Source organism: Acyrthosiphon pisum, chromosome A1 (genome assembly GCF_005508785.2).
Source record: "Acyrthosiphon pisum isolate AL4f chromosome A1, pea_aphid_22Mar2018_4r6ur, whole genome shotgun sequence".
NCBI classification, from domain to species: Eukaryota; Metazoa; Arthropoda; class Insecta; order Hemiptera; family Aphididae; genus Acyrthosiphon; species Acyrthosiphon pisum.
In genome coordinates this window covers 48992968-49016584 of record NC_042494.1, presented here as the reverse complement: position 1 = coordinate 49016584, position 23617 = coordinate 48992968, and the positions used below count along the sequence as shown (strand labels likewise).

The 23617-nt window shown below is 27.7% G+C and overlaps 2 protein-coding genes across 9 annotated transcripts in view; both read right to left on the bottom strand.

Annotated features, from left to right (window-relative positions):
- Positions 1 to 6579, bottom strand: part of LOC100161432 (voltage-dependent calcium channel subunit alpha-2/delta-3) — a 30107-nt gene extending 23528 nt beyond the window's left edge. For all 6 annotated transcript variants that reach the window (XM_016802357.2, XM_008182280.3, XM_003242738.3 and 3 more), the window contains exons 1-3: positions 6244 to 6579; positions 6004 to 6183; positions 4136 to 4217 (exon numbers count right to left, since the gene is read on the bottom strand). In XM_016802357.2, the coding sequence (XP_016657846.1) occupies positions 4136 to 4217; positions 6004 to 6104 (183 nt within the window). In that variant the 5' untranslated portion in view covers positions 6105 to 6183; positions 6244 to 6579. The remainder of the gene's footprint in view (positions 1 to 4135; positions 4218 to 6003; positions 6184 to 6243) is intronic.
- A 6290-nt stretch (positions 6580 to 12869) lies between these two features.
- The window catches only part of LOC100163478 (epidermal growth factor receptor substrate 15-like 1), an 11027-nt gene continuing 279 nt past the window's right edge, over positions 12870 to 23617 (bottom strand). Inside the window, exons 2-14 of one of the 3 annotated variants that reach the window (XM_029487207.1) lie at positions 23554 to 23617; positions 23324 to 23489; positions 19089 to 19244; positions 18514 to 18603; positions 18193 to 18255; positions 16701 to 16898; positions 16471 to 16641; positions 16299 to 16389; positions 16189 to 16232; positions 16072 to 16123; positions 15918 to 15970; positions 15573 to 15818; positions 12870 to 14927 (exon numbers count right to left, since the gene is read on the bottom strand). In XM_029487207.1, the coding sequence (XP_029343067.1) occupies positions 14586 to 14927; positions 15573 to 15818; positions 15918 to 15970; positions 16072 to 16123; positions 16189 to 16232; positions 16299 to 16389; positions 16471 to 16641; positions 16701 to 16898; positions 18193 to 18255; positions 18514 to 18603; positions 19089 to 19244; positions 23324 to 23489; positions 23554 to 23617 (1736 nt within the window). In that variant the 3' untranslated portion in view covers positions 12870 to 14585. Of the gene's footprint in view, positions 15020 to 15572; positions 15819 to 15917; positions 15971 to 16071; positions 16124 to 16188; positions 16233 to 16298; positions 16390 to 16470; positions 16642 to 16700; positions 16899 to 18192; positions 18256 to 18513; positions 18604 to 19088; positions 19245 to 23323; positions 23490 to 23553 lie in introns of all 3 variants that reach the window. The other 2 variants (XM_029487209.1, XM_029487208.1) reach the window with 2 other exon arrangements.

The following is a 23617-nucleotide window of genomic DNA, read 5'->3' as shown; positions in this document are numbered from 1 at the left end:
TTAGATTTTGAGTTTAAGGTAATCATAATATTTGTATTTTGCATGTTTTAAGAATAATAATAATTTTTTAAATAATAATTTGAGCATAGGTAGCAATTTAGAATAATATAATTTGAATACAAATACCAATTGTGGTATATTGACCGTAAAATATAAGAGGCGCAATTGGTATATCAATCCAAAAATAAAAATTTTGTTTTAGGCGCAATTGGTCCATGCCCATTTAAATAAATAAATTGTTTTTCTTGAAATTTCAAAAATGTACTGAGAAATCAAATCGTTAATAGGTACACGTTTATCGCGTTGAATAAATGTTATACAATGTTTTTTTTTCATTGTGTTATTACGATTTTTGTATTATTTGACCTAAATTCCTAACCTAATGAGTATCTAGTTAATAGTCTATTTAGATATAGATTAGATACCTATATTGGATGATAATATATTATTATCTGATTTAATGGCGCTTATGTCCTACACATTTTGGCGCAAATGATAGGTAATTTTTGTACCTTTGGCGCTTATACCTGATATATCCAACATATGACATAAGCGCCAAAAATGCAAAAATGACATATCATTTGCGCCAAAATAAATATGTTATATAAGTAGTTTTTTTCAAAATTGATATATCTTATAAAAATTATATTAAATGTATACTATATATTATATTAATATTATTTTATATAAATAGTTATTTGAAAATTGCTGTCTTATTCAAATTATGTTAAGTATATTATAAAATTAATAAATCGGTTGAGATTTTATAAACAAAAAAATGTCAATAATAAATTATAAATTTAATAAATTGGTTGATTTTTTAATCCCACTTTTTTCACATATTCTACACGATTTATTTCACCATCCTGGTATTTCTTCCATTGTACAATTATTTATCAGATTATACATTTTTTGATTAAGATTAAACGTTTGGAGTTTTTGAACGATATAGTTCTAAATTTAATATATGTTATTTAATATCCATTAACCGTGAAACACAGGTACCTAGGATTTTGGCGCTTACGTACGATACGATTTTGGCGCTTTTATACGATACGACTTTTTTTTTCTTATCTCATTTTGGCGCTTATGTCTTCCACCGGATTTAATCTATATTTACGAAACAGTATTTAAATAAAATGGTGTAGGTACCTACCTATTATTTCAAAACGTGTTATTTAAGTTCCACAATTCGTGTTCAGTATATATAAGTATGTACCAATTTGTTATTAAGTTATATAGGTGTTTTTAAATTATATAGGTGTTATAATTTATCAATTTTAACCAATTACACTGATAGTTTCTTAATGAACCAGGAGCAAAAAACTCTGTAGCGCTTGGCCACCTGTGGACCAGTTAGTAATGTGTTTATTGATTAGGTTTAAGTAAGATATTGCATTTAATAAGTGTTCCACATATTGAAAGTATAGAAAGTATAGCGAATAGTTTTTAAAGAATATTTAAAAGGTATCCAAATTTTACAGATAAAAAACTTAAGTTATAATTTGAATGTAAAAACTGTATCTGCCTTGTGTAACGGCGTGAATCTTTCCTTATTAAATCAGGGCGTTGCGCCTGAATCAACTAGTGCCGTAATATTAGTAAGAACCCTTAAAATCCTAAAACATCCGAATCAACCAAAACCAATATACCTAATCCTAATGGTTTTTATTCAAAACACGAATAAAATTAATTATAAAAATGTCATGATAATTTTTGTGTTGGATTCGATTTTGTTGTGAAAATTGTAATAATAATTTTTAACATGCTTAGAATGTGTTTTAACCTCGGTTTCAACTGTAAAATTTAAAAAAAAATTGTTTTTGGTCTAGCTAACAATTAAATGACCAACCACGTAGGTCCTACCTATAACTTATAATCATATAGTTAAAGTTAAATCATTATAATATTTCATGATTTAAAATAATATTCTAAGAGATATTCTATAAATTAAATACCTGCCTATTAATTTTTTCTGAACTACTTGACACTATAATTCCTATTATTCCTAGTATGCTCGATACACATAGTAATTTAATATCTAACCCATATTCACCCAAATAATAATTGTACTCTTATTAGCAGCTAAATGTTTGTTTAAATTTGTATTCCAGTGTTTGAACGACAAAATGCATCAAGCACTCAAAATTTGTAAGATGAATAAAAAATTCTGGTGCAAAGTGCCGCTTGTATCCGTCTCTAAAAAACATTTATAATCCCTTTTGTATTCATTTTACATCCCTACTATAATAAAAGTGTTAAACGAGGAGCTTTGATTACAAGAATACGAACAATTTTACCTAATTTAAATTTGTCATTGTTTTTTTTTTTTTGAGCGATATAATATGTTGGTTCATTTAAAGGGATTTGTTGAGTGACTTATGTGCGTGGCATAGTTGAATATTGGTAGGAAGATTATGGGATGTTATCAAGCCACCCTCAGAAGGTTTATTCCATCTAAGACACTTTTAATAATAATAATAATAATAATAGATTTACTGTCTATTTAACATATAATAATTAAACCTACCAAATTTATTTATGTAATTTATTTACATTTATATACCAATACAATATAGGTACATGTTTGAGGTCAACATTTAGGCAGCAAGTTGAAGGTTGATATCTGTTTAATTTTAATAATGCGTATAAAAATTTCAAGTCCCCCATACATTCAACCAAATATCCGCCAATGGTGCATAGTGATTAATTTAATATTTTAATCACAGCTACATGCTGTAGATACTTTACGGAGTTTTTAGTCTGAAGGATATAATATGAATGGAGTACAATCATGTTTTTTGTCTATAATAATCCTTCTATGTGCGGTTGAGTGACTTTTATAACATTCTGTAGGTACCTACATTAAAATATTTTATATTTTATATTTTAATGTGTTGAGTTACGTTTAATTATTCTAATAACCTTTTTATAATATTAAAATGTCGTATGAAATGGTTGACACGAATTAAATAGGTACAATATTTGTTTATACTCTATATTATGACATCATGTTTTTAATTACCTAATTTATTTAAATGATGAAATATTTATACTATTCAAAACTTTTTGATACATGGCAATGATAAAACTACAATTTCAAATTTATACAGTGGAACCTTTATAACTCGAACGTCTTTAAGTCGAATTTTTGATGACTTGACCACAAAATGTCTATATATATATATTATATACATATATACAATTTTTTCTATAACTCGAATTTTTGATAACTCATTGTTTTCTTGTCCCGACCGATTCGAGCTATCGAGATATTACTATAGTAAGTATATTATAACATCGAATTATTGGTAATTTTATAATATAAGCACATATTTACAATTAACAATCTTACAAGGAATACCAATAAAGATTTTTATTTGAATAGAATAGAACATTTCGAAGCATAAAATATAAATATATTTAAATATTTCTTATTGTAAAATGAGAATAAGAACTAAATAAGTTATCGAAAACCTAATTTTTGTCGATGGTACCTAGTTTATTTATAACTACTTATCATAATCTTTATCATTTTTTTAATTCACCAAAATTCCAAACCATTTGAAGATACAATATAAAAATAATATGTGTTAAATATTATTATAGTATTATCTAATACAACTACCTACCTGTTTTTATTAAAAAAAAAAAATTAAAATAGCAAAATAATATTATTTACCTATGTGTCTTATACTTAACTCTATATAATCTATATAGTTCACATTTAGCATGATTACACATATTTTGCATTTAATTAAAAACTTGTAAAATATTTACCAATTGTATACCTAGCGTCCTAGCTATAAACAACGATTTATGTACCTACATAAATCCTACATCTTCCTATCAAATATACAAGTTTTATTATATCATAATTATTATGTCCTGAATTATAAATATATATATATATCAAAAGCATTTATGTGTATTGTATATCATAGTTATACAGTGACGTATTTAGGTTTTTGTCTTGGGGGGGAGGGGGGTATGATTTTATCCAATAGCCCCGCCTTTAAAATTAGAGGCCTTAAGTTAGGACTCCGAAAACTTTTGCATATTATATATACAGCATATGGGGGGATTGATCCTCTTGATCCCCCCGTAAATACGCTACATATATGAATATACTTACACTTTGCAGTGATTTTCGATTAGTTATGTATTCTCCGCAGTTCCATAGTTCAAAATATAACTTTTCAGCCCACGTTTGCAGCCTGTGGATAAATCGTATTTAAACGCAATCATGAGTTATGGACACAATAAGAAATATAAATATATTATACAATAAGTATTAGGTATACATATTACATATTATATAACTGTTATAAAATATACACATGTATTGATATCATAATACATTTTTATTTTTGACGATGACTAAGAAGTAATAAGACATAATAGCATCAACTTATGGTTTTCTAAATCCACCCGGGTAGATTTTATTATTTAAAAAAATATCATAGTGTTATTATAATTTATGACCATAACTGTATAAGACCTCTATTTATAAATGTATTTCGAATTGAGTTTTTGGCTAGTTGAATCAAAACACAAAAAATATATATATCTATATAATTAAATACGTATTTAATTATATTTTCCTCAGCGAAAACTTACTGAGCACTAATGGACTGAGAAGTGAGAAGGGCGATCGTCCCTCCCTCATCGGGACTTGATTAATTACTTTTTATATGTAAATATATTATAGAAGTTTTCATATATAATAAGAATAAAACGTTAGTACTTAGTACTCTTGGAAAAAGTTATAGGCCATAGGATGAATACATGTTTTTGTGCCGAAATAACTAAATTCTCCCCCTCCCCCCTATTAAAAGTTTTGTCAGCACCGCTACTGGACTTAATGCACACATAATATATAACATAGACCTTGTTATTTTTATCAAAAAGGAAACCAATTTTGGATTTTTTATGCTTGGGAAATGAAAAGTACGTATAATTTTACAAATATTATCGATGTTTTATGATGTCATAAAAATACATAAATACATGATATGTGCCCGGATCCCCACGGACGTGTTATAATTAATTTATATTGATTTTAGACTTGGATTTGTATATTTTATTAAGTATTATGAGACATTGTACATTTAAAAAAATATATATATTTAACATATTATACAACTATACTAAAATTATCTTGCAGGTACCTACTACAAAATAACTAAGTAAATAACTAATACTGCAAATGTAGGTAAAGTTAGGTACTATAGTATATACCGCTTAAAATATTATCAACATACGTCACCTTCTATTTTTTCAGATAGTTCTTACAAGTTATGACTAAACAAACCCTTTACAAATCAATATCATCGCATATTCAATAATGTTCAAATTATGAGAAGGCTAATTTAAAAACTCACCCAACCCTCTTCCAAATTTCACCTATGCACAACTAACATATTATTAGGTGAATACATATTTTTGCCGGCTACAATATGTCATAAGTACGTGGGTGGTAGGCAGTGGCGTAGGCAGGATTTAAAAATAAGGGGGGGGGGGGTAAAGCTAAGTATACAAAAAAATACTCAACAAAACCAAAAGCCACTAATGGGTGGCCACTTTAATTATACCTTTCATGTCATAACTACTCTCATAAATAAACTTGTTGTGCTAATTTGTATAAATTTTTGTCACATAAAAATATTTTAAAAAAATGTTGTTTCAATGTTTTGATACGACTATAGTAGGGGATCCAGAAGTCACCCAAGGGGGGGGGGGTGAATTTTCAAAAATTAAATTCCTTTTCTTTTTGTTTAGCCAAATATTATAATAAAAAATAACGTTAGAAAGACAGCCTGAGGTGGACGAACGCACCTTCGCCTCCCTCGTATCCGCCACTGTACGGCTAATGGGGGGCATGGCCCATACCCTCCCTACGCCACTGGTGGTGGGTACATCATATTATATATTTATATTATCTATGGCATGTTGGGGTACCTTTATAATATTATTATTTATTACCTAGTTATAAGTACTTACAGGGCCGTTTTGACGGGTTCAGGATTGTCGTGTTGAAGGCATTCTCGGACCATGTAACACCCGTATAGGAACAGGGCGACCAAGACTTTGGCGGATTTCATGTTATCGTCTCTCTATAATACCGATAGGTTTATAGGTACTATTTTATAATATACTGGCCACACCGACGCGTACGACAATCTGAACAATGTTATACATACAATAATAATTATATTATATAATTTAATTTAATATAATAACCTTTTATAAATCGTGGATACAACGATAATAACAATGATAAAAATATTATATTATTATACAATTGTTGAGGGGCCCGAAGATTTGGTAGTAAATAATAATCGATATATTGTTAAACCGGACGAGCGCGACCGTACATGAATATTACATAAACGACAATTTAATAATACGATATTATTGAATACTATTATGTTATCGGGTTTGTTTTTATTAGCCTCGGCCTAGTAATCCGCGATATCCGTCTCTCTCCACCGCCGCTGGAACACTAATGACACTATGCATCGCACTGTTGGCCGGCCAGCCGCGGGGACCGATCGATACGGAGACCCCGAGGTGACTGAAATGCGGGGCGCATGGGTACAGCGCACGCACGGCCGCCGCGTCGCACACGACTCCGATTTCGGACGGCGTCGCTTATTGCGCCATGACGTCTGTCCGTGTACGGTGAATGACGATCGATTGCGTTTTGTTATTTTCTTGACGCGTGTACCTATTATAATATGTTATTGTTTTATGATCGCAGTGACGAAATTCAAGTAGGTACGTTATAATAATATAATATACATATATAGGTAGACGATAATAATAATAACAATAGTTATAGGTATATAGAGGCGTTCATTTTTCTATACTTATACGCATCAACGACTGATGAAGTGTCTCGTTATGTGTACACTTTATAATTAATATTATTATCCAAATCCGAAGACCAAAAGTTGCCTAAAAAAAATGCATTGCCCACGAAAAAAGGTTGAAAAAGTATCAAATATACACCTATTGTATAAACATATGCTAGGTACAGACATGCATGATGACTATACGGTCTACGGCTGGTAGGTTACTATAGTAGGTTAGTTACCTATATGGTACACATGATTTATTTTATTTAATATGAGAATTGTATGCAGCTAGTGTAGAGGCTCAGAAATATAACACCCACCTACATTTATTGATAATAATACCCACGTCAATTTGTTTTTAAATTTTAAATTACATTTTTTTCATTATGCAGTATGCTTCAATATAAATATTTAATAAAAAGTTGTAATGTTCTGAATTCTGATGATTTTATGATAAATACATAATATATGCATGAAAAAAAGAAGAAAAATACGATAAATCCTCCCATAATAGGAACTTCGAATTGGGACTTTTGAACCGCTAAAACAGCGTTTCAGAATACCGTGCGATAGGGCATCTGAACATTTGACGATATTACTAATAAAAGTATTTAAATTTATTTTTAAAAAACGAAACAGTTTAAAAACCACTACTATTTATTGCCGATCGATACAATACTACAACAAGTGCATAGCCGAAGCTGAACCACAAGTTTAGTAATAATCATAATAATATTATGATTTATGACCATATTAGGTATGTTGTACCTATATATTGTATTATAATTCCATAGGCGCACATAGAGGGTGCTTGGGGGTGCTTAGCACCTCCACGTTTCAAACTAGCACCCCCAATTCATTTCAGTATTTCACAAATCATTTTTAAATTATTGTGGTTTATTGGTTCAGAATTTTTTATTTTGGAATTTCATTTTTTATTATATGGATAACTTCTGTAGTGTTAACGATAAAACTCTCAAAATTAAATATTAGTTACAACTAGTTCAATATTTTAACGTTTTAATTTTAAAATTCTGAAATTATCTTTTGAGATATCAATATTTTTTAATATGCTATGAAAGTAACACAACGGGTAATTTCGATACCTAGATTTCTTAATGTGATATCAAAGTAACCCCATTTTATGAAAAAAAAATTTAATTATCATGGTACTCTGATGAATAAAAATAATGTATCAAAGTTATCCCGCGAAATCAAAATTAGGTACCCCATTCTAATTAAAAATTTAAAGCTAATGTAATGCAGTTAGTTATAGTATTAGGATTAAGGGGAATGTGGGGTACAAAGCCCCCCATGGACATGTGTAACATAAACTATTCCAGCACCCCCTAAATTCACACCCAATGTGCGCCTATGTATAATTCCTTAACCAACAATTAAAAAAGGTGGGTAAGTGGATGTCGCTCTGTTGTACAGTAGGTTACAAGTGGGTCACTGTATAATGGATAGTATTAAATTTGAATTCAATGATATAATATCACTGTATAAGAAAAACGATTTTGAGCGGAGACGGTATGTCAGTCTAGGTATAAGACATATTATATACTTATAACTCATATCTATGGTAGGTATTAAAAAAAAATTGACCTATAATATACACAGGAATATCACAACATCCATTAGGTAGGTACTTATAACGTGTTATACATCAACAACAAACCGTGATACTATCATAGGTATATAATAGTATACTTTAGAAGTTTCAAGTACCCACGAGTAATATTATACAATCACAACAAAATAACTAAAAGAGTTATTCTAGGTTTTTTAACATGTAATTTCGTCCAAATTCGAACTTAAAATTACTATAAAAATAAACTGTGCTTATGTATTTCTTAGAATTTTTGGTAACAGAGTTAAATATTTACGTGGAATCTTGTTTTAAATTTTCAATCCTTAGATATAAAAGTTGAACATTTTATAATTTTTTAACTACAAAATAATTATTCAATTTTAAATTTGATAAATTTTGTCAAAATTTCAACTTCAAATGCTTATAAAAAAAAATTGTGCCTATATATTTTTAATATTTTTCAACTGCTATTGTAACAATATATTAGGAGCCTTGTATTAAATTTATACACTTTTTGGCCCAATAGATAAAACTTTATTGATATTTATAGAAAAAAAAACTAAAAAAATTGAAAGCTCACCATGTCTGTACACAGCTCAAAAAGAGTCAAATTATTTTCAAAATCTTATCGTATATAGAAAATGCTAATATAAACATTCAGTGAAATTTTCAAATATCTACAGTAATTCGTTTTTTAATTACAATAAAATAAGTTTTGTCACATGATAAATCGAGCGAATATCAAATGTAGTAAAAATATGAATTTTAAACGTTCATAAAAATTTAATTTGAGTTTCTTATAGACATTTTTTTTTGGATAAAGGTAGATTATCCTACAAGGAATCTTGTATTACATTTTAAAATCTTAGTTCTAAAAAGAAAAATTTTTACGAATTATAAACTCAACATAATTAGGTAATTTTCGTGATTTTTCCATATTTGTCAATTTTGAACTTAATGCTAATTAAAAAAAACTGTGACTAAGGATTTTTAATATTTTCAAATGTCATTGTAATAATATAGTAGGCGCCTTGTATTAAATTTTCAAGTATTTTTACTCAACAAATAATGTTTTATTGCCATTCATAGAAATAAAAACTAATTAAATTGGAAACTGAAATTGTCCATAAACAGCTCGAAATAAATCAAAATATTTTGAAATGTTATTATGTATAGAAAATGGAAATATAAACAACCAGTGAAAATGTCATGTATCTATAGTCATTCGTTTTAAAGTTACACCAAAGACCAAAATCAATTTTCTCGAAAACAGATTTTGTGTAAAAATTCCCGTTTTTCCTTAATTTTTCTTTTGTTTTTCACGGCGCTTTTGAAAACTATTGGAAAAATTTTACTTTTGACTCCCCAAAGTACCAACTAGATTATTTTTCCTATCAAACAAGATACTGTTGAAGAAAATCGAAGCTTTTAAAGCTTTTAAAAAAAAATATTTATACTTTAAAAAATTCTAAAAATAAATTACTTGACCGAGATACATTTTTTACCAACAAAATTGATTATACTGAAGATATGATTTATTTTTTCGTTTCTTTAAGATTCAATACATCAACACCACTTTACACAACAAAGATGAGATATCCTCGACTCCCACGGCATTTTTATTTTGCTGTATTTGAAATCAATAACTAATATTTTGGGTATATGGTGTAATCACTGTTATAATCACAAATATTCGCAATAAGGTCTTTAGTATATTTTCAGAGGTCCCATAGACTTCAAGATGAATGAAGGTACCTATATTATATATTTGATAAACTACCCGAAAAATTAAGTATTTATAAAGGATAATATGGTATAAAGGGGTTTGGGCCGTTTAGTTTTATAGAATACTGGGCCGTTTACCTCCCAGTCCACCCCTTCTAGGTTGGTGCTAAATTAGAGATTGGGGGTGCTAAAACACCCCCTAGTTTCACCTACGAACTGCTTCCCTCCTCGTGGAAGCCCTGCATTTGTATATGTAGGTACCTACCAACCTACTGTTGTTTTTAAATTTATTATATACCTACCATTACCTAAGCATAGTTTTTTTATTAGTTTATTAATTAAGTAGGTAGGTGTCTAAGTAAAATTTTTTACTGCAGGATGTAGGCGGGCTAATATACATACCTACTATAAACTAGTTGAGGAGTGTCATTTGTCGATGCGATTAGAATGGTGTGTAATATGAGTGTGATTGTGTGAAGCATTTTCTTCATACTCTCAAACAGTTTTTCATTATTTTAATTTTTAGTATAACACTATAACATAAAAACTATCATTGATCAATTACCTATGCTTTAAGCCTAAACCTTAACAAAATTGGAAACAAATTATTAAATTTAAAAATAGTTATTTTATTTATCCAAACCTAATACACCATGTTAAATAGATTTGAATAGTCTTTAAATTTGAAGGGCAGTTCAAGCAGAAAATATAGGTATATTATATAGTTAGGTACCTACAACCTAGTATCTACGATCTACCTATTATGAAGATTTAAAATCAAGAGTTATTAATTGGAGCTAACCTATACAGACTTATAGGAATCGGAATGACAAAATAAGAGCAATATAGAACATTAGAATGCAAGCCTATGTTAGTTTAAATTTTTTGTTAGTGTTCGTCATGTTAAAATAATAACTATCCCGACATCTCGTGTATAAGTGTTAGAATTAGATAGGTACAAATTGATATTTTCTGATATCAATAAAAAGTAAAAATGTATCCAAGACCATATCATGATAGGTGAGATATTATAGGATTCATGCGGTTAGGTTAGGTTAGGTTAGGTTCGATTCATTCGTACGCCCCTGCACTGATACCTAACCATATGGCGATGTGGGTCTTCACGTGTATTTGGTCAATGTGCCTAGACTATAATATTGCAGTGCTATTGCCTAAAATCTATACCTATATAAATACATACATCATCACCCGTCGCCCATGATATCTGCCACTCAATTCAGTCACTAGGTACTAATTAAGGTGTATCATAATTCGTGGTCACTACTCACTAGGTAGCAATTCTAAGTACAATTTTTGTTTTTAATTTAAAACTTGGTGTATTTATGGTAGGGATGCCGAAAGTGAACAATTTGAAAATACTGTAATTATTGTTATGATTAGTACCTACCTATGACATTGTTCTATGCTACGACCTACTATTTACCACTGATCTATATAGTAGCTTATATTGGACGTGGTTCGAACCCAAGGTTTATAGATAATATTGTCTACAAATCTTGTGTTCAAACTACTCTCCATACCTCTCTGGTACCTATCTTTAAAAATCTAAGACTGTGTTTTAAAATTTCCGTCAAAATCGAACCTACCGAGTTTTCGTATCTATAAACGATAACCATAAGCACATTGCCTTATAATACCTATAACATTATGTACTTACTACTAGCTGTATAACCCGACTTCAACCTGGAAAATATTAGCAAATATAAAATACGGTATTACGGTGCTACTCTGCTAGATATGTGTATCTAGGTTTTAGTATAAGTAGGTAGGTATCTCAGTTCACGGACAAATCGGATTCGGTGTAATTCGCTTTGTGAACTTATTTGATAGAGATAGGTAGGTTCTTGTGTCTTGTAGGCTTGTAGGCTGTAACGAATTTGATAAGTTAGTTGGTTAGTCGAACGTGTTTAAAATTACTCTCTACACTGAATACACTTTGCTGATATCTCTAAGATAATATCTGAATATCTGACATTTTCGTCAAAATAGATCGGGTAGTTTTTTAGTCATAAGCTCACCTAGTACTCATAATTTACATAGGTTTTGCCTACCTATATTCATTTTTATCGATGTAGTTTAGGTACCTATAAAATCAATTTTATTTCTTTAAGCAATGCCAACTCTATATACAAACGAAAAAGTATTCAATTTTAGTGAGCCAACCCGAAAATCCCGTGTGACGAGTCTCAAGTTATAATCAATTGTATTGAGTTGTATTCAATTTGGTGCCAATTTGTTCGGTTCCTATGTAGTTTCCAAGTCTATATTATGGCCTCTACAAACTTACATTAATTTTTATACAATATATAATATTGATATTTATTAAAAAAATAACTTAAACACCCAAACATGCTCTCGCATTGCTACGCCACTGAATACGAGAACCGGGTGTATTAGAATATGAAGTACAAACTTAAATAGATAACAAACAATACAACCCAATGAGTACTTAATGAGTAAGCACCTATTATTCTTACTCTATAAACTTGAATTAAATTATACATAAGTATATAACTCAGATTACACTTTGCTGGAATGAAATTACGAAATATTTCCCCACACATTCATTAGTCTTTACTCATATAATTCAATATTAGCTTTTAACAAATAAAAAATATATAATCCTAGAAACAGGTTATTATCACAATAACAAAAAACAAATATTATTAATAATATCAATCATTTTATTGTTAGATTTGATACACATTTATCAACGAATGGAATGCAGAAAAGTAGTATTAGTTTCCAACAATTAACATATTGTCATGATGCTAAAAAATATTCTACTATAGCCAATAACGATTAATTATCAGCTAAATCTTAAAAATAAAAGTTTATATTATATAGGACAAGGAAAATAACAAAATGTATCGAAACAGCAGCTAAACATTATTGTATAATTGTCACATAATACGATTCTGTATAAATTAGAGGACAACAAAAGAAAATTAAACAAAATAATTTTACTTGGGATTTTATATAGATGTGAAAATGTGAGGTAAGCATGGCCGTTTTAACTACATTTGTTACTGATTATAATATCATGATTTATTATTTACTTTTATATTAAATAAAGAAATATTGGGAAGATATAGAAGACGTTTGATATATTATATAATTTTTTTATACTCTTCCCTACTAGATATAAAAAAAAATGTACAAATACATTCAAAAGCTCGTATTTAGAATAAACAAATTATTCTTTTACATAATTTGCCCCTAAAAATGTTCCATAACAACAATTAAAAATAACAACAGTGTATAAAATATAACAAAACATAAATTGATGGCCGTTGATTCATAAAAGTTATCATGCAAGTAAATATTATACTTGTGATTAAAACTCGTTTTTTTGTGACAAATTACATTATTATTTATTATGATTATAGTTTTTAAGAAAAATGTTAAGAATTCTGTGATGTAATATCATTACAGCATACATAACAAATTAAGAGAGATAAAAATATCAATTAACATGGTAACAATATAGGCTACAATTTCCATATAGGTAATATCATAGATACAAATAAATAATAGGATAATGATAATTATTAATAGGTAAATATTTAACAGTAATTATTATAAATTATAATATTATACTGTTACTTATTAAAGTAACATCATAATATGTATTAAGGATATGGGGCAGTGGTGTTTAAACTACAATTCTGTAAATATTTACTATAATCGTTAATCATTTATAGTTTTAAACTTATTTTTTAAAAGATTTTTTTTTAAATTAGATTTAATATACTGCCTAGAATCATAAATAATTACATTTGTTAATGGTAACAATATAATTTTATAAATAGCATTAGAAATACTCTAGATTATGTATTTATATGCAGTGTGCTTAACATTAAGTACTTTATAATGTGGACTCATTGTTAATCTAATATTAGTCTAAATGTTAACAACATAACTTCCATATTGTGCTGGCATATAAATACTATAATAATTTTTATAATTTTTTTTAACTCTAGACATAGTTAACTTCAAGGTATTTGTTCCAACTTTCATTTGAAAACTTAGGAAAAAAACCATATGAAATTAAAATGTAACATATTATAATGCTTGTTTTTAAGGTTAGAAAGTAATACAGAACTGCAGATTTATCCAATAAATTATCGTTTGTACATCACCTTGAAAAAATGTAAGACTTTTAAGAGGTTAAAATAATTACAATTTTTTAAAAATGTATGTAACAAAATATAATACTACAATTTGCTGAGTAGAATGGTGTTAGATTTTCAATTTTAAATAATAAATAAAAATAAAATTGGTACATTATTGTACCTATTACAGTTTCAGATAACTAATAAATTAATATATTATTTTAATACAAAGTTTAATTTTTGGTAGTTGCATTTTACACACTTTTATTGTTATAGTAAAATTTTTGACCTATTATCAGAAGGAGTGGCTTTACTAAGCCTTAGGGCCAGTTCAAAATCTGCTTTTTCTTGCTCTAAACGCGCTTTCTCTTCTTCCATTCTAAATTTGTTTTGGGCTTCCCATGCGAGCTGTTCATCACTAACATTAACTTTTTGGGATTCGTCTGAAGAAAATGCACCATCACCAAAAGGATCTGTTTCAAATCCTGTATCCGAGAAAGGATCAATTTTAAATGGATCTTCATATCTGTAGTCTTTGAATGGGTCTTCAGTGAATTCAAAACTATGTGATTGTGAAACTGATTTAGGCTCTGTCTTGATACTCTGTGAAAACTAAGAATGGAACGAAAAAAAAGAAATAATAATAAAAAAAAAAATGATAAAAATAAACACCTAAATAAAAGTAAATAAAATCATATCTATTTCTAAAAATAATAAAAAAAAATAGAAAAAATAAAAGAAAAAAGAAAAACATTTGTATTAGTAACTTTCATATAATCACAGAATATGTATACAATATTAATTGGGATGGAGTTAATTCTTTAAATATTTAAAAGAATTCTAATCTGTAACAAAACATTAACCCATTTGGTTTATTTTCACCCCGCCATCCATAATAATAACAAATATTCTGTAAGCATAGACCTATTACTCAAAACAGAGCCTACATATACAGACTAGCAATCGCTAAAGAAAGTAGTCTCCGACCTCAACAGGTGATCTATCACCCACCAAAATACGGATGGGACAATTTACCCAAAAATTCAGCATCATGCCTATAATACCTATAATAATAGTATGTTTTTCTTGAAAACCATAAAATGATTAGATTATTAACACAATATATCGAATATTATTGAGTGGCTGAGCAATAAAATGTTCACACATTCGTGTGAAGCAATAACAAACCAGTACCTAAGAAATTAAGAAAGGAATTGAAAATATGTGAACCCTGTGTACATTTTTATAATAAATTACCTTGCTGCTAAAATTTGCGAAATCAGCAAACTCTGAACTTGTTGAAGAACTGTTGTGAGATGTTGGTGCATGATAAGGTGCGGGCCTTGGTGGAGCAGGTCTTGGTGGTGGCTGTTTTCCTTTCTTAGGCGGAAGTGCTGGAGTGGGGCTTTCAGGCCGTTGTGGAGGTGGTGCTGAACTTGGTCTTGTTGGAGCATGCAGTATTGCAAAAGGATCACAACCAAACTCATCTTTATCTTCATGTCTCTTTAAATTTAAAACAAGTATTAATTTAATGTGATCAATATAGTTATTTAATTAATTAATAAATTTGTTAGATTATATAAAGTATATTAAGTAACTTACATCAGACAATTTGGATACATTTGTCTCACCCCCAAATGGATCTGTGCTTTGACCTAAAAACAAATGTATTGTGATAAATAATACGACAATAAATTAATACTATATGTACAACATTATAATTCAGTGATATATTTTGTAAAAATAATAAACTTACTTCTAGTTCTAGAATCATCAAATGAAGTGAATGGATCATTTGAAAAAGTCCCCTATAGCATAATAAAAATATGTCAAGAATTGTATCATAATATTATAATTATATAATTGTATGTACCGCTTTATTGTTTGTGGAAAACGCATCATTATTTGTGAAGAAATCTATGAACAAATTTTAAGCAATTAAATAACTCTAAGATACAAAAGAAATTTAACTGAGTTAATTACCTGTTTTAAATGAGTTTTCGTCACGTGATCCACTTGTTCCGTTAGTTGGAGTAAAACCATTTACATTTTCAAAAGAATTTTTATTATCAACCTATAAAATATGTAAGGATTAAGATAATACTAAAAATAAATACTAACAATCAGACAATGTTCTTTATTAAAAGTAACTTACAATTTTGCCTAGAAGTCTACTACATTCAAGATCCCGGAATTCTAAATTAAATGTTAATAAAGAATCTGGGATGGCATAAACATTTCCTTCAGCCAACGCTTTTTCTGTTGACTCAATTGTATCTTCCATCTGACGCTTATTCTCCTCCAATTGATTTACTTTGTTCTTAAACTAATGAAACTTATGACATTAAAAAATGTATTAAACATTTTTTCTATAATAAATTTTACCTGACTTATTTGTAGTTGTGAATTTTGCAACATGTTATTCAGCTCATCTAATCTTTTGCCCATTTCAGCTTGGTCTTTTTCAAGTTTATGTTCTAGAGTCTTAAGCTCTTCAAGTTCTTGTTTTTTAGAAGAAAGATCTGCTTCTTGCACTTTTAATGTAAGTTCTTGCTCATCAGCTTGTCTGCGAAGATTATCTACCTATTGAATAAAATGTAATAATATATTTTATTAATTTACTATAAATAATAGTTAATGAGAGTAAAAAGTGGTTCCTAACTCTTAAAAATGAATTCAGACCAAATGAAAATACAATTAGTAATAGATTATGTTGAACTAATTTAATTGGACTACAGAACAAGATTCAAAGAGTGGTTTTGTTCCAGTTCATATGGGTTTCACTGAGATTACAGATGTCATACTGAAATCTTCATGGCATAGAATTTAGTTTTGATTTGGGTCACCATATTTTATTTACTTAAACCGGGACAAACATTTGTTTTAAATTTTTATTGGAAAATCATACCTACCACTTCTCCGCGGTCAATCATCAGTTTCATTATACTGTTTTTTTATAACTAGAATACCACAGACTATGGTCAGCACTCTATGTCTTACGTTTATAAGGCAAAAACTAGCTCAACATTACAAATTGGAATGAGTTACCAACAAAATTATCAATTAGTGATAACTGATAAGTAATAAGAAAAACTGTTGTGAGAGAACAGTAAAACAACGAATACTTATCATCAATAATTGTCGTCATAAAGCCAGGAAAATAATTTTTAAATAGATTTTGTCAAACAATCAAATAATTAACTTGATTATTTTATCATTTATTAAAACATAACTCTTTTTCTACTAGAAATGTTTAATAAGGGGCAAATTAGCTGTCCCGAAATACTTTATCAACAGAACGCTATATTCGATACCGGTACAGTCGAACCCTATTGTGATCCACTAAAAAATGAATTGCCATATAACAGATATAATGGTAGGAATACTCATAGGCCATAAGATATTATTGTTGGTAGTTTCCTATCATACAAATAAGAGCTTAAAAAACTAAAAATACATCATAAGATAAATTAACAACTAATAAGCACATACTGATCTGATTTAAATATTATGAGAACTATGAAACAACCAAAAACTGATGATTAGGTCAATAGTTGCAACATAATTTTATATTTCTTTTTATTCATAATAGTTAATAGTTATTATGAATAGGTTAAATTTTACCATACAAGATGTACCTAATTATATAAATTGATAATAATTAAAAATGAAAACAGTGTTAGCCACCATGATTTTATTTTCCAGCATTAACCATAGAAAAAACAGGAAACCACAATTTACCCTATAATCGATTTTTACCTTGTATCATAGAACTTCTAAGTAGTCTTGTTAAATTTTAACTTTAAGTGTATTAAAAAACATGCAGTTAAGTATAAAAATAAGCTGGATGAAAAAGCTAAGGTTTAGGATAAAATACCTGTACTTGTTCATCCTTTATTTTCTGATTGATGTTGATTATTTCATATTCTACCAACAGAGTCTAAAATTGTGAAAATATGCACATGCAAGTTAAAAGGAGGAATAAAAATAATAAATTAATAAGCAGACAATCAGTAAAATTAGTGTACATGACTAGAATGCAAGACAAATTCAAAATGTTAAGACTATGAATTAGTAAATATGCATTCTTTGTGTTAATCAAATAATAAAAAATAATACATAATTCTAATCAGTTATTAAATTTTTACTTGTTATATTTTGGTTTAATATATTAATTTTAGATTAAAATCTAAGTTACCTGGTTTCTAAGATCATTCAGTCGTTTTTGAGCCTCGCCTTTTTGATTTTCTAATTGTTTTAGAGTAGCAGACAAGGTGTCTAGTTCTCCCTAAAAATACATTTGTATTGAATAATAATGTTATCAATACAAATTAAAACAAAACTATATATTATATAGCATGATAAGCATGAAGATTACAAATTAAATAGATACATAACTTTATGTAGGTACAACTAAATAAAAATCAATGAAAATGTATAATATTTTAATAACATCCTTATGAGTGTATTGATTTTATAATGTTTTTCAAATTTTCTCAATTATTTACTCAGTTTTAAATATACTCTTTAACAGTATTACTTTCAAATTTTCAAATCAAAAATCATTTTCACATAGCTGGCCATGATTCGAACCTGATTGCTCTACCATGCCACACTGGACCCAGAGTCCACTGAAGTGACATGAAAATTGTCTTCTTAGAGAAGGGGACTAGTGTGCTAGATATACTCTACCCCTCCCAAGTGAAAAAGCCATTAACAGAGACCAATAAGGTAATTTAAATTAACAATTACGAAAAAAGGAAAATCATTTACCTGTAAACTTTTGACTTCACCAGAACGTATTTTCAAATCAGCTTCTTTTTGAGCAATTTCTGTTTCTAGAATAAGTCTTTCTTTGACTAGTTCATCAATATCTTTTTGAATCATGTCCAGTTCCGGATTAGAATACATTGGGGGCTTTTCTAGAATCTTAAGAAAATATAATCATTATTCAAAATACATCCAATTTTATTTGCACAATATAATTTATATTTTAAAAATCCACTTTACTGTATCTCAGTGGTTCTGAACCTTTTATGAGCTTAACACTAAAATTTTAAATTTAATTTTTCGCAACCCTTAAAATAATAAAAAATATAAACAACATTTAAAGTTATATATACAAGTATACAATTATTTAAAATATTCATACAAATCATGCTGAAATAATAATATCAAGTGAATTATGCATTTTCGGCCCATTATAAAAAACTCCACGGCAACAATTAGGAACGCAAGGTTGAGAATTAAGGACCACTGATTTATCTCATATTATAAAAAGAGTACTACACTGCGCTGTGGGAGAAACTGTAATTGGTGTTGAGTGATGTATTCTTTCATAACAGCCATCAGTAAGAAAAATAACAAATAAACAATGTTATTTACTAGCTTTGGTTACTAGAACTAATTTTAAAATTGTTTAATTAAACAAATTAAATTACTTTAATTAAACATAACAATAAATCAAGAAAGATATTGGCTTAAAATGATATATTTACAGATAATTTCTACAGTAATACTTTTTTTAATATTTTCAGAAAATATAATATCTATTGATTTAAAATCAAAATGGAAGAATTTACGGAAAAAAACTAAAAATATTCTAGAAGAAAGTTGGAATAAAACGCGTGGAATTTCACAGGTAGGACCAAAACCAGGTTCTTATCTCGACTATCCAGGAAACGATATTATAAAAATAAATAAAAATAAACAATTGTGGGATTTGTATTATAAATGTTTAGAAGAGCTTCTTAAAAGTATTAACAAAAATAATATTTTCCAAGCAAAAGTAATAACTACATTTAGAAGCTCATCTTTAAGGTAATACATTTGATTGTTATTTAATTCTTAATAAATGTTATAACACATAGTATAATAATATATATGTTACAAAAGCGAGTTAACCTCAGAAACACCCGGACAAAACACAAACTACCCACATTGCTCGGGAAAATGCATATTTTTTCTTTTGCCTATACAATAACAGCTAGTTGTGTTCAACATATTAATTAGTTTGGTAATGAAAAAACCATTGTGAGAAACAATTATAATGAAAATAATTGGATTTTATTACAATTATAAATAAATATTTTTTATCGTATTGATTGTATTGTCAAATCAATTGAACAATGATCTTATCTTTATACTATTGGTGTATACTATATAGTAACACAGTACACACTTGATCTAATTGGCATCATACTACAGCAGGAGTCTTAAATTATATTATTTTAATGTAAATAAATAAATAAAATATCTTTATGAATACCTTAAAATATATTTTTGTTACTTATATTATTAAATGTACTAATATTGTAAATCTAATATATTTTATTATAATCAATTTATAATAATCATTTTTAATTTGTGAATTATTTAATTATTTTTTTTTATTTTTAAAATTAACACTATAATACTACTAATACTATGGTATAATATTATAAATTATACTATTTATTTTATGGTTATTTATATGTAATATAAAAAAAAAAAAAACATTGTACCTACTGTGAAATATTAAAATGTTTAATTATTACGGTTTTTCTCAAAATTATGTTGGTCATAACTAGGTTTTTTCGGTCAAAAGTTAAAATATGACATTTTGCTAAAGTGTTTTGACAGGAACTTCTGAGGTAATGAGGGTTGTCAAATTTTAACTAACGTATGCATAATATATATAATTACAAATAATTTCCTTATTATTAATAGGTTAGAATGTGAACTATGTATTTCGCCTAATGATGTATATCACAAAAATGTATGGTATTACTCATGGATAGGAAATTCAAATAATTTAAGCTTAATAAAAGAAAATGATTATTTTCAAGTTTCACCATTAGACTTGTCTTTAACTATAATAAATATGGATGAATCTAAAAGTGGTTTCTATCAATGTAAATTATCTAATAGTGAATCGGGGCCTTATTTTATTGAACTTATTAATGATAATAAAGAGCTAATAATTGATGTAAGTAGATAAAAATTAATTCATTATTGAATAATATAAATATAAATGTGTAAAATAATTTTAGATGAACAATACTAACTTTTTTAATTATACAACAAGTGGGAACATAAGTATAGAGGATGTAAATTTGAAAATTTGGAATCAATGGACTCAATGGTCATTATGTAGCAAATGTGAAGTGATGGGTAAAAAAATTAAATTTGGTCATTGTATTGTATCATTAAAAGGTAAATAAGAATCTATGTTTTTATTGTTTTGCTTAATATGCGTTACAATAATTTAAAAATACCTATAAATTAACTTTTTAATGAAGCAAATAGTTTCAATTACCTAGAAAAATTCAAACAAATTGTATATCCTTCAAACACAAAAAAATTAAATTAAAATAAACAACTAAGATTTTTTTGATCATAGACGATATCATTAATGAAGTAAATATTAAAAATGAAAAGAACAGAAATAAAATATACGTTTTACAAAGATTAATGGCTGCTTTTGATACTGGTTTACCATGTGAAAGTAGTCTATTAGATTTATATGGTTATTATGGTATTACAATAATGAATAAAGCAATAAGAGTAATGATTGAACATTGCCAAGTAAGATAATTATGTGATATACAAAGCATTTTTAATTTGTAATAGTTTATTTATTCAAGGTAAAATGTAATAACAATGATGTATTTGAGATAAAAGATATGCAGGGGAATGTAAGAGAAAAAGTGAATAATTCTGCTGGTATATATTCACCATTACAAATAATACCTGAACTGCCACCAAAAGTAGAAACTTCAGTGATAATTACATTTTTAAATGAACAACTAACTATTACATGTCCTGGGTCAGGAATCAAATTAGTTTATTAATTATATTTAAAATACAACAGTATTAATTAGCTCAACTTTTAACATATAAATAGGAATTTAAATTTAGATGCCCCATATGAATGGAGGGTAAATAACCAGATTATTTTATTATCCAATAAACGAATAACAGTTGATATATTAAATAGACTAACAATTAAAAATACTACGGAAGAAGATGAAAAAATATTTACGTAAATATAAATATTACAGTTGTTTGTTATTGCCGTTAAATCACCGGGTCGAGTGTCCTCTGTACTATACAATTTTTTATACGATACAATACAAAACTTTTAAATAAAAATAAATGATAATAGTCAATTGTTTAAAATTAATAATAGCATATTTGATAATTTTATTAATATCCCTTTTTAATTACATGTAAAAAAAATAAGAGAGTTTTATAAAGATCCTTAAATGTCACACATTATATTTGTTTTAACAATATATTTTTCTTGTAAAAATTGAATGCCATTATTAAATATTGAGGGAAATAACTCATAAAATTAATTTTTGACAATATTTTATAATAAGCAAATGTTTGTAAGATAGGTATCCACTTTAAATTATATGCCTACAATAAAATGACAAGCACGCATCCACCACATAACAGCATAAGTAATAACCAGTGTAAGGAGAAAAAAGTGCACAGAACTGTTATAATCTTTTTTGGAACTGAGTATAGTATTAATCCATTTTCTATAAAATTTATGTTAGTGATTTAAGGCATAAATAGATCACATACTAGACCAACCTAAACGTAGGATATCATAAATATACAAATAAATATCAAAATTGTGGAATATAGTTTAGGTAAAGACTGGTGATGGAAGGTCACCAACTGGTGACGGTTTGATAAATTTTATACAACTCGGTGGTTAGGCGGTAACAAACAAATACCGATATTTGTAAACATTAGTTATGAACTATGAAACCTTTCAATTTTTAGATGTTGGCAAGTTGATGACCTAGCTGGAATAGTGGAGATAAAATTAATCAAAGAACTAAGCATTTCAAATCAAAAAGATATATATATTTATGCGGTTTTTTTTGTTATAGGGATTTTCGTATGGGTTGGATTAAAAATGTTTATTGATAGAGAAGCAGCATATTCCAAGTATTAATAAAATGTATTAAACATAATTTTTTTAAGAAATTAATAATTATTAATATTCTTACTTGAACAGCATTTGATGGAGTAATAGTCCTGTTGCTTGGAGGTACCATTTCAGGGGAAAGTGTATTTGGTGGATCAATCCCTTTGAGTTTACGTTCTACTAGCCACATAGCAAGACTAAACTGATCCATATCCAACTTCCCATGTTGATTAATATCACAAAGACTCCTAGAATATTCATAGTTAATACAATTAATATCTATATTATTATGACTTAATTTCTAAAAATTACCATATATGTGCTAATATAGATTGATGAATACCAGTTTTAAGAAACCTATCTTTAATTTCTGGTC